Consider the following 17,983-nt stretch of genomic DNA (forward strand, 5'->3'; position numbering starts at 1 on the left):
ATTAATAAATCATACTTATTATTGACTTGATTGAGTTGAAATGTGTGTGTACATATAGGTGGTTAAAGGTAAAATGAAGTCTCATTTGTGTTGATTAACCAAAGCTGAGATTGTGCTCTAAACAAATTTCATATGTTTTTATAAATAGAACAATTTTATTTTAACAAAAGATTTTTGCATTTAGCACTAAAATGGTAAAAAAAAAAACAAAATTAGTGCATCATTTGTATATGCTAAAGATTAAATAATGAAATTGTAAATATTGGAATTAAATTTTAATGAAAAATTATTTACTGCAAAAGAGATTAATTTTAATGAAAAACTATTTACTGCAAAAGAGATTAAGATAAATATTTTTTTTAATGATACATATGAAAATGAGTCATTTAATTTATTTGTTAAAATTGAGTTATTTCTTCTCATTTTTTTTAAATAACATAATTCCATTGACTCAAGTTAAATGAAAATTTGATAATATCTAATTACAATTCACAATTTTTTTCTAACATTTAAAAACGTATTAAAATAAAGGTAAATAACATCATGTAATATAAACTAAACACAAAAAAAAAAAGTTTTTAGTGTAATTCACTATTCAACTGCAACTCTATTGACTTCTAATAAAGGCGAATGACACAATAGTTGTGTAAAAAGTAACTTTTATCCATTCTCTTTATTATATATTCTATATTCAATTTTTTTAAACATATTATATATTCACTTGATGAGGGAATAAATTTAAAAATATTATAGTCAAACACAAGCAATAATAATCTACCAAATTTATTATTACCAATAATTTTTTTTAAAAATATTATAGTGAAACCCGTGCAACGCAAAAGTTATATACCTAGTTATTAATTCACAACGTTATATGTTTTCCATTAGCAATAATCTTGATCATGAAAGTCTTTATAAATCAAAGCGAGGGTGCATGCACATACAAACAAAACTTCATTTTGATAATAATGGTAAATGATCCATATATAGAAAATGTAAGTGATGTTATTAACTTAGTCGGTCAGCACATTCAATGAATCGCAAGTGATGTTATTAACTCAGTCAGTCAGTTCAATGAATAACAAATGATGTTATTAACTCAGTCAGTCAATACATTCAATGAATATTAACTCAGTCGGTCAGTACATTCAATGAATCACAAGTGAAGTTACAAAATGACAACATGTGCATTATGAGGAGGTCATCAAATTCACTATATATAGTAGTAGCTGCATTGTAAAAATTATTCACCAGCCTCATACACATATTAAGTTCTGAGCTTCTACAATGGAGTTAACTTATCTCTCTGTTTTCGCTGTATTTTGTGTAAGTTATTTTGTTCTTCGCTTGATCACTAGTACATGATTGAATGTCTCAACATAATATAATTTCATGCATTTAACTCATTTTATTAAACATAATATCATAGGTATTATTTCGATAGCTTTTATTTTTTGGTATTTATCAAGTATAATATATTAAAAAAGAATGTGTGTTAAAAATAAATTATTAGAAAGTGTGTTAATTTCTTTTTTAATAAACTACTCTACATTACAACTATATTTCATAAGTTATCATGACAAGTTTATAAAAACAAGTTGAAACCAACTTATAAATTTATCATAAATTGTTTTTATACGTTTTTCAAGGGGGTTTCTTCATAAGTTCCTGTCTCAAGTCAATCCAAATAGGATATTTGTTATTTGTTGATTTCGTCATTGTTTTAATTACATTGACATATGAATATTTCAAAGTTGATTTTGGTGGGAATCAATGCTTCACAATCGGGGGAAGATTATTGGAAAACCATTTGGCCAAACACTCCTATGCCTAAGGCTCTCTCGGATTTGTTGCAGCCTGGTTAGTAAATGCTTGTTTTTTTTTTTTTTATTACTCTCTTCATCTTAAAATAAGTTTTAAAGTTAGGGAAATGTTAACAAAAGTCTTTGGGACATTTGTTAAGAAGTTTAAAAAGGAAATTTTATCTTGGGTGAAGTATTCAACACATTGAAAGTTTAAAAAGTTACTTTATCTACATAAAACTTGTAAATTACTTCTATATTTGAATCCTTAACTAGTGCCCCGAGAGCATTGGTTAACAAGTCTCTTAAAATTATTATAATTTCATATACAAATATCTATGTCTTTAAATATAAGACCATCTAAAATTTATAAATATATTTATTACGCATTTTTCAAATATACTTGTTATTAATAATATTAGTATTTCCTTAAAAAAAAAAAAATATTAGTATGTTTAGAAATATGAAAAGTAACATTAGATTCATTTATATACATAAGTTAATTTAGTAGTAATAATCACACATTTTAGACAAATTTATTACTTTAACAATTCATGTTCTTCTAAAAGGGGGAAAGGTAGTGTATTTTTTAATAGGGTCATTCTAACGGATGCCCCCAAACAGTTATGAAGTAAAATATAGTAATATTTGCATTAAACGCTTAATATTTACTCTTTTGGCTTCCTTAATCAATGTCCGGGCCGCACCACTTAACATTACCTTTTTAAAATTATCATTGATCCTATAACTAATTTTTGAGAAGATAGATTGATTGATTTATAATGACAAAGATTCCTTCTCATAGATTTTGAACTTGCATATCCCATTGTAAGTTTTATGACTTATGAATTAGAAATTATTTTTTGTATTTCCTGGTGCAGAAAGCACGAGCAATCTACCCATCAGAGGTGAAGAAAATAAGCAATATTGGACCATCTTTTTTGAACATGACTTATATCCTGGAAATAAAATTAGTTTGGGCTTCAACAAGAGTAATGATAAGTCTCAACCATTAGGAGCAGTAAAATGGGATAAAAATGAAATTCAACCTTTTGGAAGTCTCACATGGCTTAAAAAAACAAGTGAAGAAAGAAATCAACCTTTTGGAGTTGCCGCATGGTGGCTTCAAAAAACAAGTGAAGAAAGAAATCAACCTTTTGGATTCAGAGCTTGGAGGTGGAATGAAAAACCTAGCCAACCTTTTGAAGCTCACACATGGGGTGGAAAAGAAAGACAAAGTTTTGACAACTATTGTATACGTCCATCTGCTATAGGGGAAGAGAAGTATTGTGCATTATCCCTTAAATCAATGATGAATTTTGCCATATCAAAGCTTGGAACTAATATTAAGGTGATTTCAAGTTCCTTTGCCCAAAACCAAGATCAATATAAGGTGGATGAAGTGAAGAAAATTGGAGACAAAGCAGTGATGTGTCATAGATTGAATTTCAAAGACATGGTATTTTATTGCCACCAAGTTAATGCAACAACAGTTTACATGGTGCTATTGGTGGCTTCTGATGGAACTAAAGCTAAGGCACTAACTATTTGTCACCATGATACAAGAGGAATGAATCCTGATGTTCTTTATGAACTTCTCAAAGTCAAGCCTGGAACCATCCCTATTTGCCATTTTGTTGGCAACAAGGCTATTGCTTGGGTGCCTGACTCGTCTTAAAGTTTGATATAGGGGGAAATATTTTGTGCAAATAACAAACCTTGTGTATAAAGTATAATCCATGTATTTGAAATAAATATAGTTCTTAACTAATTAGAACTATTAGTTTGGCACACATTGGTGGCCTAAGTCCAATGTAATGTATGTTCGACTTGATAATGAACAAAAAAGTTTGTGTATTTGATGTAATATCTTCTTGTTATATATGGAGTTAATATCATGGAATCAACATAGGAAACTTTTATCCTTGTTAAGGTTGTACCTACAAATGGGGTGAGGACGAATTTTACCTTCTCCGTCCTCAGTCCTCATTTTCAAATACTTATCTGTTACCCTATCCATACTCAATGGGTATGAGAAATTGAATTCCATCCCCATCCCTGACGCGTATGGGTATCCCCAACACATTCTCATCCCTGCAATGGATAAACTTTTTTAATAAAAAAATATTTTCCTTCCCAAAGCTCATTGTAATGCATTATCCGGCAAAGAGATGATGACGATAGATGGCTATGGTGATAGAGAAGAGAATGACTGAGCGCATTAGATGTGGAAGGAGAAGAGAGAGAACTGAGAGAAGTAAGTGTCGTTTGAAATACCGAGACACTTTGATTGTGTGAGTGAAATTATTTAGGGTTTAAGTTTCTATTTATATAAAATGGATAATAAATTGATTTTTTACAATCGGGATGAGTTTGGGTATAAGTTCGAGGTGTGTACTTATATCCCGATTACCCATTCTGTACGCGTATTTTAAAATCAAGAAAAACTCAAATTCATACCAAAACCCAATTAAAATAAAGAAAACATGTCAATTTTGATTTGATTGGGGTGAATACCCACGAATATGGGCTTTGTTGCCATATCTATGTACAAAAGCTTTAGAAGATCCTAAAAGATAAATTATAAGTTAGTACAAAAGCATGATTTTGTTTAAAGCATAAATTAGTTTTAGAGCACAATGTCTGGGAGTAGGATTAGAAGAATGACTTTATAGAATAAAATAGAAAGCATGCAGAGATAAGGGAGGAGAATATTACACAATAGTCAAAGACTACATCCACTCATGGACATCGGTGAGATTTATCCAATTATTTAATCAAATAGGAAATGTATTTCATAAATGCTCAAAAACATTCTCTCACCCACCCTATTTCACTAACAAGTTAAAGAGAAAAATGTATTTTTTTTTTGTTTTTTGAATAAAGAAAAATGTATTCTTTAACCAAGCTTCATATATAAGCATTTATGAATTCTCTAAGCCTTTGGAAGCTTCACATCTTCTCTCAGCAACTTTGCTCCACTCAGTTTTAAATTAAGAACTTTTTAGTGTGTGTAGATAAAATAAATTGATGCTTAGTTTGTTATAGTTGTTAAGCTATTTTTTAACAAAGTTAGTTAGTTTGTTATTTTGATTGCTTGCTATGCAAGTCATGAAATAAGTTGTATATAAACTAGTTGGAAACACTTTTCATTAATCAATGAGAATCACAATTCACAACAAATTTAATATTCTCATTCTCACTATTTGTCAATTCTTTCTCTCTCTAGAAATTCAATAGTTTGTCGTACAAGCAAGTTCTGTTGTGGTAACATCATTGACTTTGTTGAAGTAATTTAATTATTTTCTTATTGATCTAATGATCAACATATATATTCAAATAATTAATACACGATGAGAGAGAAATGTGATGATCTAAATTTAAGCTCGAAATAGCAAGATATGCCTGGATATAAGCAGTTTGTATCAGATAAGTGGAAAGTGTTTATTGTTGAAGGGTGAGGCGGTTATGTTCTTAAGGAGAAGCTTAAATTGATAAAAGCCGCGTTAAAGGAATGACCTTTATCTCATTCTAATAATATTCCATCAAAGCTTGATTCTTTAAAAGCTCGGTTATCTTGGTTAGATGGTAGAGGGGAAGATGATCTGTTGTCTCCGGTTGATATAGAGGAAATACGTGGTATCACTAATGAGATTCACTCATTGTCTCGTGTTAATACTATAATTTGTTGGCAGCAGTCCAAGTTGCTAAGGCGATGCAAACTCTAAAAAATTTCCACACAGAATTATCCAGTCGTCGGAGATGTAATTCCATTGCCTCATTTGTAGAGGACGATCATATTGTAGAGGGTGTTCAGCCAATTCGGAATGCCATTTTTTTGCATTTTCGTAATCAATTTAAGGCTCATCGGTTGTAGCGGCCATGTGTGGGGAATTTGGCTTTCAAGACTTTATCGCTTGTGGATGGGAGAGGCTTGGTTAAACCTTTTAGATTTGATGAAGTTAAGGCCGCGGTGTGGGATTGTGACAATTTTAAGAGTCTCGGACCGGATGGTATTAACTTTGGTTTCATTAAAGAGTTCTGGCAAGTGTTGAAGGAAGATAGGTGCACTTTACTATGGAGTTACACCGGAATGGCAAACTGACTCGTGGTATCAATTCAACCTTTATAGATCTTATTCGAAAAGTAGAGAGCCCGCATAAATTAAATGATTTTTGGCCTATTTCCTTGGTGGGTTCCTTGTACAAAATTCTGGCTAAGGTTTTAGCGAACCATCTGAGAATGGTGGCGGCGAAGGTAATCTCAGAGACTCAAACGACGGAAAAAAAGTTCCCATAAGCTAACCTCAGTTGGTAGGGACAATGCATTATTATATGCAGGGGTCGGGGTTCAAACCCGGACATCCCACTTATTCGCTTTAAAAAGTGAATTCAGCCAGTAGGCTACTTGACAAAAATAAAAAATAAAAAAAATAGGAACAAAGACAAAAAAAGAAATGTTCTGCTAGGGTCCTTCCATTAGCATGAGCGCCGTCCATTTCTCAATCATATGATGGCGTATTGGCTTCCACCAAGGATTTTTCCAAGTAGTGGGATTCGTAAATACTTGAAGAGTACTAAACTTCTTTTGATCCATAAGCATTTATTTTAGCATCTTGTTCATCAAATTGCTCAAGATTTCAAGTGGCGATGGTGTTTTCCTGTCCATGGCCTTGCGTGGCGGAAACATCTAACAACCTTAAGGCACCACAACAACAACGTTACTTTGCGCAAGTGCTCTCACCTACGGCTACTGTTACTAGTGCACCACTGCCTTATCCAAAGGCTGTTCTTGAATAAGGGCGACAAGCCATGCACCACCAAAGAAATATCAACAAAGCTATCGAAGAAATGGAAGACTAAGAGTGTGTTTGGATGGGGAAATGTTTTGAGGGAATGTAATGTTTTGAGGGAATTCAACTACTTTGAGTTGAATTCAAACAATAGAATTCACCTTAAAGTAGTTGAATTCCCTCAAAACATTACATTCCCTCAAAACATTTCTCCATCCAAACACACTCTAAGGGTCAATGGCATATGATTCCCCTTGGCCGTGGTTTCTATGAATATTCATTCTCCTCCGACAATGATGTGCGCACATCACTCGCAATGGGGACAATTAATTTGCAGTCGGGCCTGTTGCGGCTTTCCCGATGGTCCAAGGATTTTAACAAATACTCTCAGCGTCTCACACATGCACAGGTTTGGATCCGGCTTCTGGACTTGCCACATGAATACTGGTTAGAGAGAATGCTAATGAAATTTCTTGTGCAATGGGCACCCCTCTCATTATTGACGCCGCAACTCAAAAACGTACTTTTTGGTCATTACGCGCGGGTGCTGGTGGATATAGAATTTTCTCATCATTTTGTTTATAAGATCATGGTGGAAAGGGAAGGCTTTGCGTTCCTTGTCGAGGTGGCTTCCCTGACTTTTGCACGCATTGTTAGATTTTTGGTCATTAGGTCGCGAATTGTCGTTGGTTGCATCCATACAAAAATTTGAACAAGGACGGTGATAACACTCAGAAGGTAGATGACAAGGGGAAGAAGTTAATCACACAACAGAAATTGTAAACCAAGAAGTGGCAGGCACATGAAAACCCCTCGGCATTGGGTCTTTAGCTTTCGAAAAACCAGTAGTTACTTCTGAAATTGCGGCACCAATTGCGGTGACTGAGAAGCCACCTAAACAGCAAGTTTCCCCAATGGTTAGTGCTCCTGTTAACACGCATATTGCACATTCTGAAGCTTGTCCAGCAGCGGCCACCCTTGAGGCAACCAGAAATTACCATGGTGACAAGTGTGTTCTCTCCTATCACTTGGCACTGTAAAATGTTATTGATGAGATTGTTCGTACTACTGACGTTGAGAGGCCCTCCATACTAGAATCGGTGCTACAGGTTGACATTGTGCTAGTTCCCGTCACGGTCGAAACTCAGCAACAGGAGGAGGGAGTTTCATAAGCAGCATAAGGTAGTTTGGAAGTACTTGCAGCAGCAGGAAACTCTACTGCCAAACATTCCGATCAGCAGCACCCTTTTGCAAAAGTTATTCCGCACCGCTGTCCTTTGATTACTAAAGATTTGGAGATCATACAACAGGCCCTGGTTGTTTATAATGATGTTGATGAGGAGGGGTTTACTACTGTTGTGTCCAAGAGCAACCGAAAAAGAATAAAGGCTATCAAACCCGTTCCAAGGGTCCATTACCAACTTCGCCTCAATGAAGATTTCATGGTAAAAAGGTGTATGTGGTAGCTATTTATGCGCATAACTTGTATCTTGATCAGCGTCGACTTTGGGTTGATCTAACCATCTTCACATTGTTCAGACACTTGTATTTTAATATATTATAAGTAGTCTTCACTTGCAAGAACTTGATCAACACCAGGAGACTGCTAGTAATAGACAGAGGGAGAATAGTACAATCTCATATATTAGATGCAGCACTGAGGTTGTTGGAAGAGACGAAGATAAGAAAAATGTGATGGAAAGGTTACTAGGTGGTGGTAGACTGGTAGTAATAGTGATCATGATGTTCTTCCTATTGCGGGAATAGGAGGGTTGGGGAAGACAGCACTTGTCAATTTAATTTTTGATGATGAAAGGGTCAAGAATGGTTTTGATTTGAGGATTTGGGTATGTGTCTGATGATTGGAATAAAGAGAGGGTTTGGCAGAAAAAAATTGTTAGAGCTGTCGATTGTTTGGATGAGATTGTTCAAGATATAGATTTCTTGTCATCATGTCTTAAAGTGAGTGAGAAGAAATTTTTACTTGTTCTAGATGATGTTTGGAATTGTAACCGTATGGATTGGCTTGATTTGAAGAAATTGTTTTTGGGAAATTGTGCAAGAGGAAGCAGAATTATAGCTACTACGCGCTACAAAATTACTGCATCTGTCATGGGTGAAAATGAAATAGGAAACAATTTATATCAGTTGGGTGGTTTGGCTGATGACGACTGCAGGTCGTTGTTTGAGAAATGGGCGTTCGGAAAAGGAGAAAGAGTTCAACATCCTAATCTTATTAAAATTGGAAACACTTTTGTGTTCCAAATTGGGACCTCATTTGAATGTCTTTCTCTTAGGTTCGACTTATTTACGCGCATTGGATTTGAGCAACATGGGAATAACAAGTCTTCCTAATAGCATTGGTAACATGAAACATCTGAGGTATCTAAATCTAAACGGAAACAGCAAACTTCAGCTCCTTCCCAATTCCATCTGTAGCTGGCCTGCATTTTCTACAAACATTGAAGCTCTCAGGATGCAGAAAAATCAGTACCTTCCCAAGAAAATTCAGCCACTTAGTTTCCCTTAGACATTTGGTGATAACCTCTCCAAATGTTTTCGAGAAACAACTTGGTACTTTAACATCGCTACGGTCGTTAACAATTGAACATTGTAGAAGCCTTGTTTCTTTGAACAAAGTAATTCAAACCTCACTTTACTTGCGAATCCACAACTGCTCTAAATTAACTTCATTGCCACGTAGCTTGAAAAGTTGCACTGCCCTTGAGAATTTAGAGGTTGTAAACTGTCCTAAGATGGAATCATTGGATGTGTGCATCGAAAATCTTTCTAATCTTCACTCATTAACTATCAAAGGTTTACGCAAGCTGACAACTCTACCGATCAATCCTGAATTCTATGCAAGCAATCTTCAGTATCTGTTTATCATAGATTGTGTTTTTCTTATGACATTGCCTGATTGTGTGAGGAATCTGTCGTCATTGATGTGTGTACACATTCGGTATTGTCTCAACCTTCTAAACTTACCGCGTGGATTTGGACAACTTACTGCTTTACAAGTCTTGCAAATTGATGGATGTCCTCTTTTAAGCACACGATGCCGAAGGGTTGCCGGCGAGGATTGGGAAAAGATATCTCATGTGCATGAAATCTATGTTGACAATGTCAGAATTTAGTGGACCAGTGCTTTAATTTCTTTGCATGGAATACAATTTATTTTCATCACTTTATATGTTCTTTAAAATTGCACAGCAATCAAAATCATAGTTGTTGAATGGTGGCGATAAATTATGTTTTGAGGCATTTGAATGTTTTGAAGTTTGAATGATAATACCTGGAAAAATCATAGGAATTGAAACTGAAGCATGATAGTACCTGATGCTAAAAAATAATGCTAGAAGTAGTGGCTACTGAATTCCAAACTTATAAACCTAAGTTAGAGTGGATTAGTTGGAACCACATATTATGATCAGATTGTAGATGAATCTCAAAATAACAATACATTAGAGTGTGGACACACACGAATTACCCAATAAACGATAGAGTGTGCACACCATTGAAATTTGCTTTCCGAAGATGGTTTTCCCCTACTTACAAGGGTAATGGGAAGAATAAATTTCTAGCAAATGTTGCAGTTTCAGATTCTTCAATGCACGCTGATTCAAATTCACAATCATCATCTACAAATCAAAGCAAGAATTACTCAAGTCAAGAACACTATCAAAGCAATCTTGGTTTACTTCAACAATCAAAAGCTAATCCTTCAACAACTATATCCATTCATAGACGACTCATTCATAGGCGATGTGAGACTTAACAAAGAAAACCAGTTCTCCATTGTTGGTGTTGATTGAGAATGTACACGTTGAATAAATCACACATTGCTTAGAATTATAACGAAAGAGCTAGACTAAGACTATATAAAGGCTCTAGATCTTCATTAAAAGATGCACCATCAAGAACCACTTTAAGCTCGCATCTGACCTTTTCCTTTCTCTTATACTCGTCTTAGAGTATTGTGAGATATAGTTCGGTATTGTTGTTGATTTCAAATATACATGTTGAAAGTCTACATTGCTTAAAATTGCAAAGGAAGAGGTAGACGAAGACTATATAATTGTTTTCCACGTTATGTTCTTGTGTTTCTTTAATTTCTCTATGCCAATTTTTCCAAGATTTGCTTACCCGGTCGTTCACAAATCTAGGCTTCAATTGTCAGCATTGTCACTATTTAACCTTCACTAATCTTGCATAATGTTCTTTATATACCTTATTTTCATGTAAATTTAATCTCTATTCCTAAGTTAGTTATTACCGATAACATTTTGTGAATTTCACATCTCAAACTTGTGGAATTCTGCAGAATTGTACCAAGGCAATGATTGGTACAACTAATATTCAGCGTGGATTATATGGCATATACACTGAAGCCTCTATTGAAGTTACTTTTACATCTTGTAAATTTATTCGTATTCATTCATCTTGCTATTCATTTTCCAGAAATTCTTTTCTTTTGCGGCATATAAGATTCACCTTTATGAGTTATAAACATATAATACGAATTTTTGAAAGAATATTACCCAAGTTGAGTTGGTACAATTGAAGGTCTCATATTTTCTTTGCCCAAGGTTCAACTCTTGACTTCAACAAATTTGGAATGTTTTTATTTATTTTCATAAAACTTATGTAATTTTTTTTTTTTTTTTTATTGTATAAGACCTCAAAATAAATATTGTTTTAGGGCTCTGTTTGGTTAACCCCAAAAAAGAGCTTTTAGCTTTTAGCTTATAGCTTATAAGCTCGTTTGAAAAAAAAAGCTCTGTTTGGTAACACTTTTTCACCATGAGCTTATAGCTTATTTCACGAGCTTATAAGCTATTTTTCAGAAGCTATTCCAAGTAGCGTTTGAGCTTATAACTTATAGCTTCTCACTTTTTCTTCCAATTTTACCCTTATTATTTCATTTAAATTGTATTTTTATCTATTATAATTTTTATAATAAGCTACGTAATAAAGACTACTATCCCTTTATTCCAATTTTTGTATATATATCAGCTGACCTTTTTTTTTTTTTTTTGAAAAATATATACCTTCATTTTTTTTTTACGAAACAAAATACTATTATTCTATTAGTGTTACTTTTTTTTTTTTTGAGGTAAGTGTTATTTTTTTTTATTCTCTGTTATTAGTATTACTCTATTGGTGCTACCTTTTTTTTGTTTTTAAGGTAAATGTTATTTTTTTTATAAAGTGGAAACACTTAAATGATAATAAATATAAGATAAAATTTTAGTGAATAAAATTTAATTTAATTTATAATACATAGGATATATTAAATTAATAAATTTAAAGTATTTTTTTAAAGAAAAATTAGTTTACAAAATTACAAATACTTAAATTAATGATATAATTTTTATTATGAATTAAGAATACTCTTTATGTCATTTTACATTTATCAGCTAGTTGAACCGCTATTTTTACCAAACACTTCAGTTAGTTTATCAGCTAAAAGCTATCAGCTAGCTTATCAGCTAAAAGCTATCAGCTAGCTTATCAGCTATCCGCTATTTTTACCAAACAGAGCCTAGATCTCTAAACTTGTTGGGTCAGCCCTGAGTAAATCAAAGTTAGTGAGAGAGAAGACGTGAAGCATCCAACAGCTACCAGAATATATGGCGTCTAATGAGGCTCGAGGAAATCATACTAATCACTCTGTTTTAAATTATATTCCCTCCGTTTCAAAATATAAGCAAATTTGACTTTATAGGTTCATTCAATTAATGATGTATGTGCCACACATACATCATTAATTGAATGAACATAGAAAGTCAAATTTGCTTATATTTTGAAACGGAGGGACTAAGTCGTTTTAACCATTTCACATATATTAAAAAATGTTATTCTTATGAATTGGAAGGATTGATTTTCCTTTAAGTTTTAACCAAAGTGATATGGTGAGTTTCTCATCATCCATTTGTAGTTACAACCCAAACAAAGATAGAAGTTTCCCATGCTAGCATGATGATGAATCCATACAAGAAAAAACAAATATTACATCAAATACACATACATTTTTATTCATTATCTAGTCAAACATACATTACATTGGACATGGGATACCAAAGTGCACAAAGACACACCAATAGTTCTAATTATAGTTTAGCACTATATTTATTTCAAATACATGAATTATACTTTATATATAAGGTTTGATATTTGCACGTTATATTTTCCCCTATATCACACTTGATGATGAGCCCATACATTAAAGCTCTATGAAGGTGAAAACCCTTATCTTTTATGTATGGTTTGAACGTGATGTAATATAAAGGAGAAATAATGTGCATATACAACTAGATAAAATCTAGATGACACAAGGATGGTCAACAGACTCATCCACAACATTATTAGGTACCCAAGCAATGGCCTTGTTGCCAATAAAATGGCAAATAGGGACAGTTCCTGGCTTGACTTTGAGAACCTTATAGAGATGATCAGGATTCATACCTCTTGTATCATGGTGACAAATAGTCACTGCCTTAGCTTTAGTTCCATCAGAAGCCACCAATGGCACCATGTAAACTGTTGTTGCATTAACTTGGTGACAAGAAAATATAATATTTTTGAAATTCATTCGATGACACAACACCGCGTTGTCTCCAATTTTCTTCACTTCGTCCACCCTATATTGATCTTGGTTTTGGGCAAAGGAGCTTGTAATTACCTTAATATTTGTTCCAAGCTTTGATATGGCAAAATTCATCATTGATTTTAGGGATAGTGCACAATACTTATCTTCTCCTATAGCTGATGGGTGTCCACAATAGTCGACATAACTTTTTCTCTCTTTTACACCCCACGTGCGAGTTTCAAATGGTAGACTTATTTTTTCACCCTCTGTGGAAGCTCTGTAAGGTTTACTTATTTCTTCACTTGTTTTTTCACCCTGCGTGCGAGTTCTTGTTTTTTCACTCGACTTCCAAGCTCCAAATGGTTGGCTTAATTTTGGTTTTACACTCGACTTCCATGCTCCAAATGGTTGACTTATTTCCTCATTTGTTTTTTCACTCGACTTCCATGCTCCAAATGGTTGGCTTATTTCTTCATTTGTTTTTTCACTCGACTTCCATGCTCCAAATGGTTGGCTTATTTCCTCGTTTGTTTTTTCACTCGACTTCCATGCTCCAAATGGTTGGCTTATTTCTTCATTTGTTTTTTCACTCGACTTCCATGCTCCAAATGGTTGGCTTATTTCCTCGTTTGTTTTTTCACTCGACTTCCATGCTCCAAATGGTTGGCTTATTTCCTCATTTGTTTTTTCACTCGACTTCCAAGCTCCAAATGGTTGGCTTATTTCCTCATTTGTTTTTTCACTCGACTTCCATGCTCCAAAAGGTTGGCTTATATCTTCACTTCTTTTTTCACCCCTAGTGTGAGCTTCATAAGGTTGACTTTCTTTTTTACTCCATGTGGGAGCTCCTAAATGTTTAGGTTTTGCATCATAATTCTTGCGGATACCCAAACTAATTTTGTTTCCAGGATATAAGTCGTGATCGAAAAAGACAGTCCAATACTGCTTATTTTCTTCACCTCTAATGGGTAGATTGGTTCTGCTCTCTGCAAAATGAAATTCTAAAAGTTCAATACTCTATTGATAAAATACACAATGGAAAATGATCACATGTCAAAGAACCACCCTTTCCCAATTATTAGCATTATGAATCCCAGAGCATTTAAATACCTCAGTTATTAGTAATTTTGACAAAACTACTGTAGAATATTATTCTTTTTTAGGGAATTTTGTTAATTATGTACACTTGATATCATTATATTAAAAAAAAATTGCTTGTGAAATAAAAAATAAATTTAGGAGGTAAAATAATTTGTATTCATGTCAGTATATACGGACCTAGTCACTCAAATTTCATATCACTCAAAGATTGTGAGTGTATATGGACAAAAGTTTCATATCACTCAAAAATCATATCACTTTATATTCAATTTCTGCCGCTAGTTATAAAGTTTTTTTTTTTTTTTCCAATCAATTATAAACGGGCATGAGTAAATATGGATTATGCGGCGGAAAATATGGAACCCCGGCTACCTCACTTCTCCACATTTAAAATGTGTGAGTTATTGCTACTAGACTACTTGACGGAAAAAAAGGACTATGATCATTCTTGATTATTGGAGGTTGACCGACAATAAACATAGTAGCCATGTTGTTGGTCTCCTCAACGTCATCAATTCAGCTGTCAACAACCAATGTGACCAGCATAGCACGACAACAACGCCACAAAGATGGCAGTGTTCGCAAGCTGAGAGGTATAAGTGTAGATGAGTTCTCAGCCTCCCGAAATAGAGTGGGTATTGGTATGTGTATCCGTGACAACACCAGTATATAGGGGAGGCGTTGGAACTTTATCATGCTATTATATGAATATATTAACTACAATTAGCGAACGTGGATTTTGAGGTTGGCTCGAAGAAAGCTGCTAACTATTTTAAGAGATCTAGCATTGATATTACGGAGTTAAGGGCCATTATGGGGGCTTGTTTACATTATTGTGATTTTTGTTTTTAAAACTCTCGTGTCTAATTTATTCGAACGTAGGTGAACGAGATAGCTCATACTTAAGGCCGGACTTGTGCATAGGTCGGAAGTGCAACGGCCGAGAGGCCAGGACCGTAGGCGACCCAATTTTTTTTTATATAACGGGGTTGTATGTAGAAAAGTTTATTTTATAGTTGTGGTGTATATATTAAAGAGTATTACTTTTCCCACCCTATGCATGACTAACGTGCTCTGTAAAATTTCCAAAAATGACATCGTGCAATTCGGATTTTAAAATCCGAATTCATGTTTCTCTATTTCGGATTTTATAATTCGAACAATTCATATGTATAATCAGCCATCAGACTCTCTCACATTTCTGCAATTTTGAGTTTTGCGTTTAAAAACAACAAAAAAACTAAGTAAAAAAATGCTAAAAACCTGTCAAATAAAATCATAAAAATATAAAAATACCACCAAAAAATTCTAAAAATCAAATAAAACTGATAAAAAAATTTCCGGATTTTTCCGAGAATACGAAAAAAAATAAAAAAACTGAAAGATGGGTCTAAACGATGAAATTTTGGATTTTGAGGGGTGTTGCCCGTAAGAAGTATCTTCTACGGGAGTAATGATCCTTGATTTTTTTCTAATTTCCTGGGGAAGTTTCGGAGAAATCCAATCAAGTAGTCCGAAAACCCGGTTTTTGACTAAGAACAGGTAACAATGATCCAAAACAGAAGGATGAGAGTTAGGAAGATTAATATTGTCCGTAAAATGACAATCCATGTTACAAACATATTTAGAATTTGTGCTGATACAATTCAGATTATATAATCCGAACTGGTTTTCCAATGAAAAATGGTGTTTAAGGGGTGTTCAGATTATATAAACCGAAAAAATCAAATAGCGCGCCCAATTTTTTGAAGTTTTCGGATTATATAATCCGAAAAAATCTGAATTTGTGAAAAACTCAAATTTTTCACCCTATAACAAAGGAAAAACTGAATTCGGATTATAAAATCCACATTGCACAAGGGCATTTTTGAAAAGCTTACATGGCACGCTAGTAAGGGATAGGGTCGGAAAAGTAATGCTCTATATTAAATCGTACAAATTGGCCCAAATTCAAATCCGTATCTTGGCCCATAATGCCCATTCTAGCCTTTTCCTTTAAAAAACAAAAGAAAAAAACTTTGTTACATTTTTCTTATCAATTGGAAAGCCAAAAACGTAACTAAAAAGCCAAAATGTTTTTTTCTACGTACTATACGATATTTTTTATTTGGTGACTTCGGATTGTTTGAATTGTTGATCTTGGTTATGTATCGTTCTCAGGTGCTATTATTGATGTTTTTGGGTGCTTTTAGTTTGTTGATTTGTTCTCATGTATTCCAATTATTGTTCTCAGGTGCTATAATGATATTATTAAGAAAATGGTGCAATTGAAATTTCACTCTACCTTTATGACGTTATTATGTGAATGGCCATTTTCTCATACTTTGTCTAAGACCGATAAAATGTTAAAAACGGCTCGGCTCATACTTTACCATGAATAGCCACATCTCTAGGTAGTTCACATGTCTTAATTGTTTATCTTTATTGATGTACCTTCATGTATTATTGATTTGATATCTAATGAAATGTTACAATCATAAATATAGATATTTTAATAAACAAACTTTATTCCACATAATTTTATAGGGGAATTTGTACCCTCGTAATTTCTTAAGAAACACACATAATTTTAAATAACACTTATGAGAAAGAGAGAGTAATAAATAAGTATTTACTAACCAGGCTGCAATAAATCTAAGACAGCCTGAGGCATAGGAGTGTTTGGCCAAATTGATTTCCAATACTCTTTCCCAGATTGTGCTTCATTGATTCCTAACAGGGTCAACTGTCAAGTAGTATTATTGTGTCAATGTTATTAGAACAATGATTAAATCAACAAAACATAAAGTTCTTGTTAAAAAAAAAACACACAAAGTTTTTTTAATTATTAAATTACAAACGGAATTATTTAATGTATTTGACATAAGGACTAATGGAATTTTTTTGGGAAAGTTTATAAAAACAACTTATAATATGTCTATAAATTGGTTCAGATTATTTCCATAAATATATACAAACAAAAGGATTTGATTATAAATTTTATTACATAAAAACAATTATATGATAGCCGTTTGCTTAATTAAACTATTTAATTAAGAAAGATCAAAATATTATTGAAAAAGTAATATTTAGCACTTTATAAACTTCAAAACATTCCTTCAAAAATCACAAAAATGGATGAAAAATTACAAAATCACAAAAAAATTTCGATTATCTTCACACATTTATAATTTTTGCTTAATTAGGAAGATAGACGAAAAATGGATGAAATATTACAAAATCACAAAATTTTTATTAAATAAGTTGAAACAACCCAATCATATTGCTTACACAAAATAGAACGAAAACAAAGAGACGTGTGAACTCCATTGTTGACGAAGCTCAGAGCTTACTATATGGATACGAGGCAGGTGAAGAATAGTTACAATATGGGGCTATATTTATTGAATTTGATGACCTCCACGTAGTGCACATTGTAGGACCCACTGTATAGTGGGATGTCCAGCCAAAGCACAAAGTCTTCTATGTATTTAATGCAAGGAAGCATTTTTTTCTACAAATAGGAAAGATATGGCATAGCTTACGTTTGGAGACGCTAGCTGTTTGGTAACACAAAAAAGCTAGTTTATAGGTTGTTGGATTAACTTATAAGTTCGTTAGATGAAAACGTAGCGTGTTTGGTAACAAACTTTTTTCATGATCTTATAGCGTTTTTTGAAAAGCTATTTCAAGTAGCTTTTTAGCTTATAGCTGGTA

General features: G+C 33.3%; 2 protein-coding genes across 2 annotated transcripts; one reads left to right on the forward strand and one right to left on the reverse strand.

The window, feature by feature from the left end:
• The first annotated feature begins 1,231 nt into the window (after window positions 1–1,231).
• Window positions 1,232–3,669, forward strand: LOC25502366 (unknown seed protein USP). Its single transcript, XM_039828502.1, has 3 exons — window positions 1,232–1,326; window positions 1,755–1,860; window positions 2,684–3,669. The coding sequence occupies exons 1-3, from the start codon at window positions 1,288–1,290 to the stop codon at window positions 3,478–3,480; spliced, it is 942 nt and encodes a 313-aa protein (XP_039684436.1). The 5' UTR covers window positions 1,232–1,287; the 3' UTR covers window positions 3,481–3,669.
• An 8,919-nt stretch (window positions 3,670–12,588) lies between these two features.
• On the reverse strand, window positions 12,589–17,663 carry LOC25502369 (embryonic abundant protein VF30.1). Its single transcript, XM_013589751.3, has 3 exons — window positions 17,558–17,663; window positions 16,907–17,012; window positions 12,589–14,172 (listed from the first exon to the last, which is right to left on the reverse strand). Exons 1-3 carry the CDS (start codon window positions 17,594–17,596, stop codon window positions 12,920–12,922), a joined length of 1,398 nt encoding a protein of 465 aa, XP_013445205.2. The 5' UTR covers window positions 17,597–17,663; the 3' UTR covers window positions 12,589–12,919.
• Between the last annotated feature and the right edge of the window lie 320 nt (window positions 17,664–17,983).

The sequence above is a fragment of the Medicago truncatula genome, chromosome 8 (genome assembly GCF_003473485.1).
Source record: "Medicago truncatula cultivar Jemalong A17 chromosome 8, MtrunA17r5.0-ANR, whole genome shotgun sequence".
Taxonomy (NCBI): Eukaryota; Viridiplantae; Streptophyta; class Magnoliopsida; order Fabales; family Fabaceae; genus Medicago; species Medicago truncatula.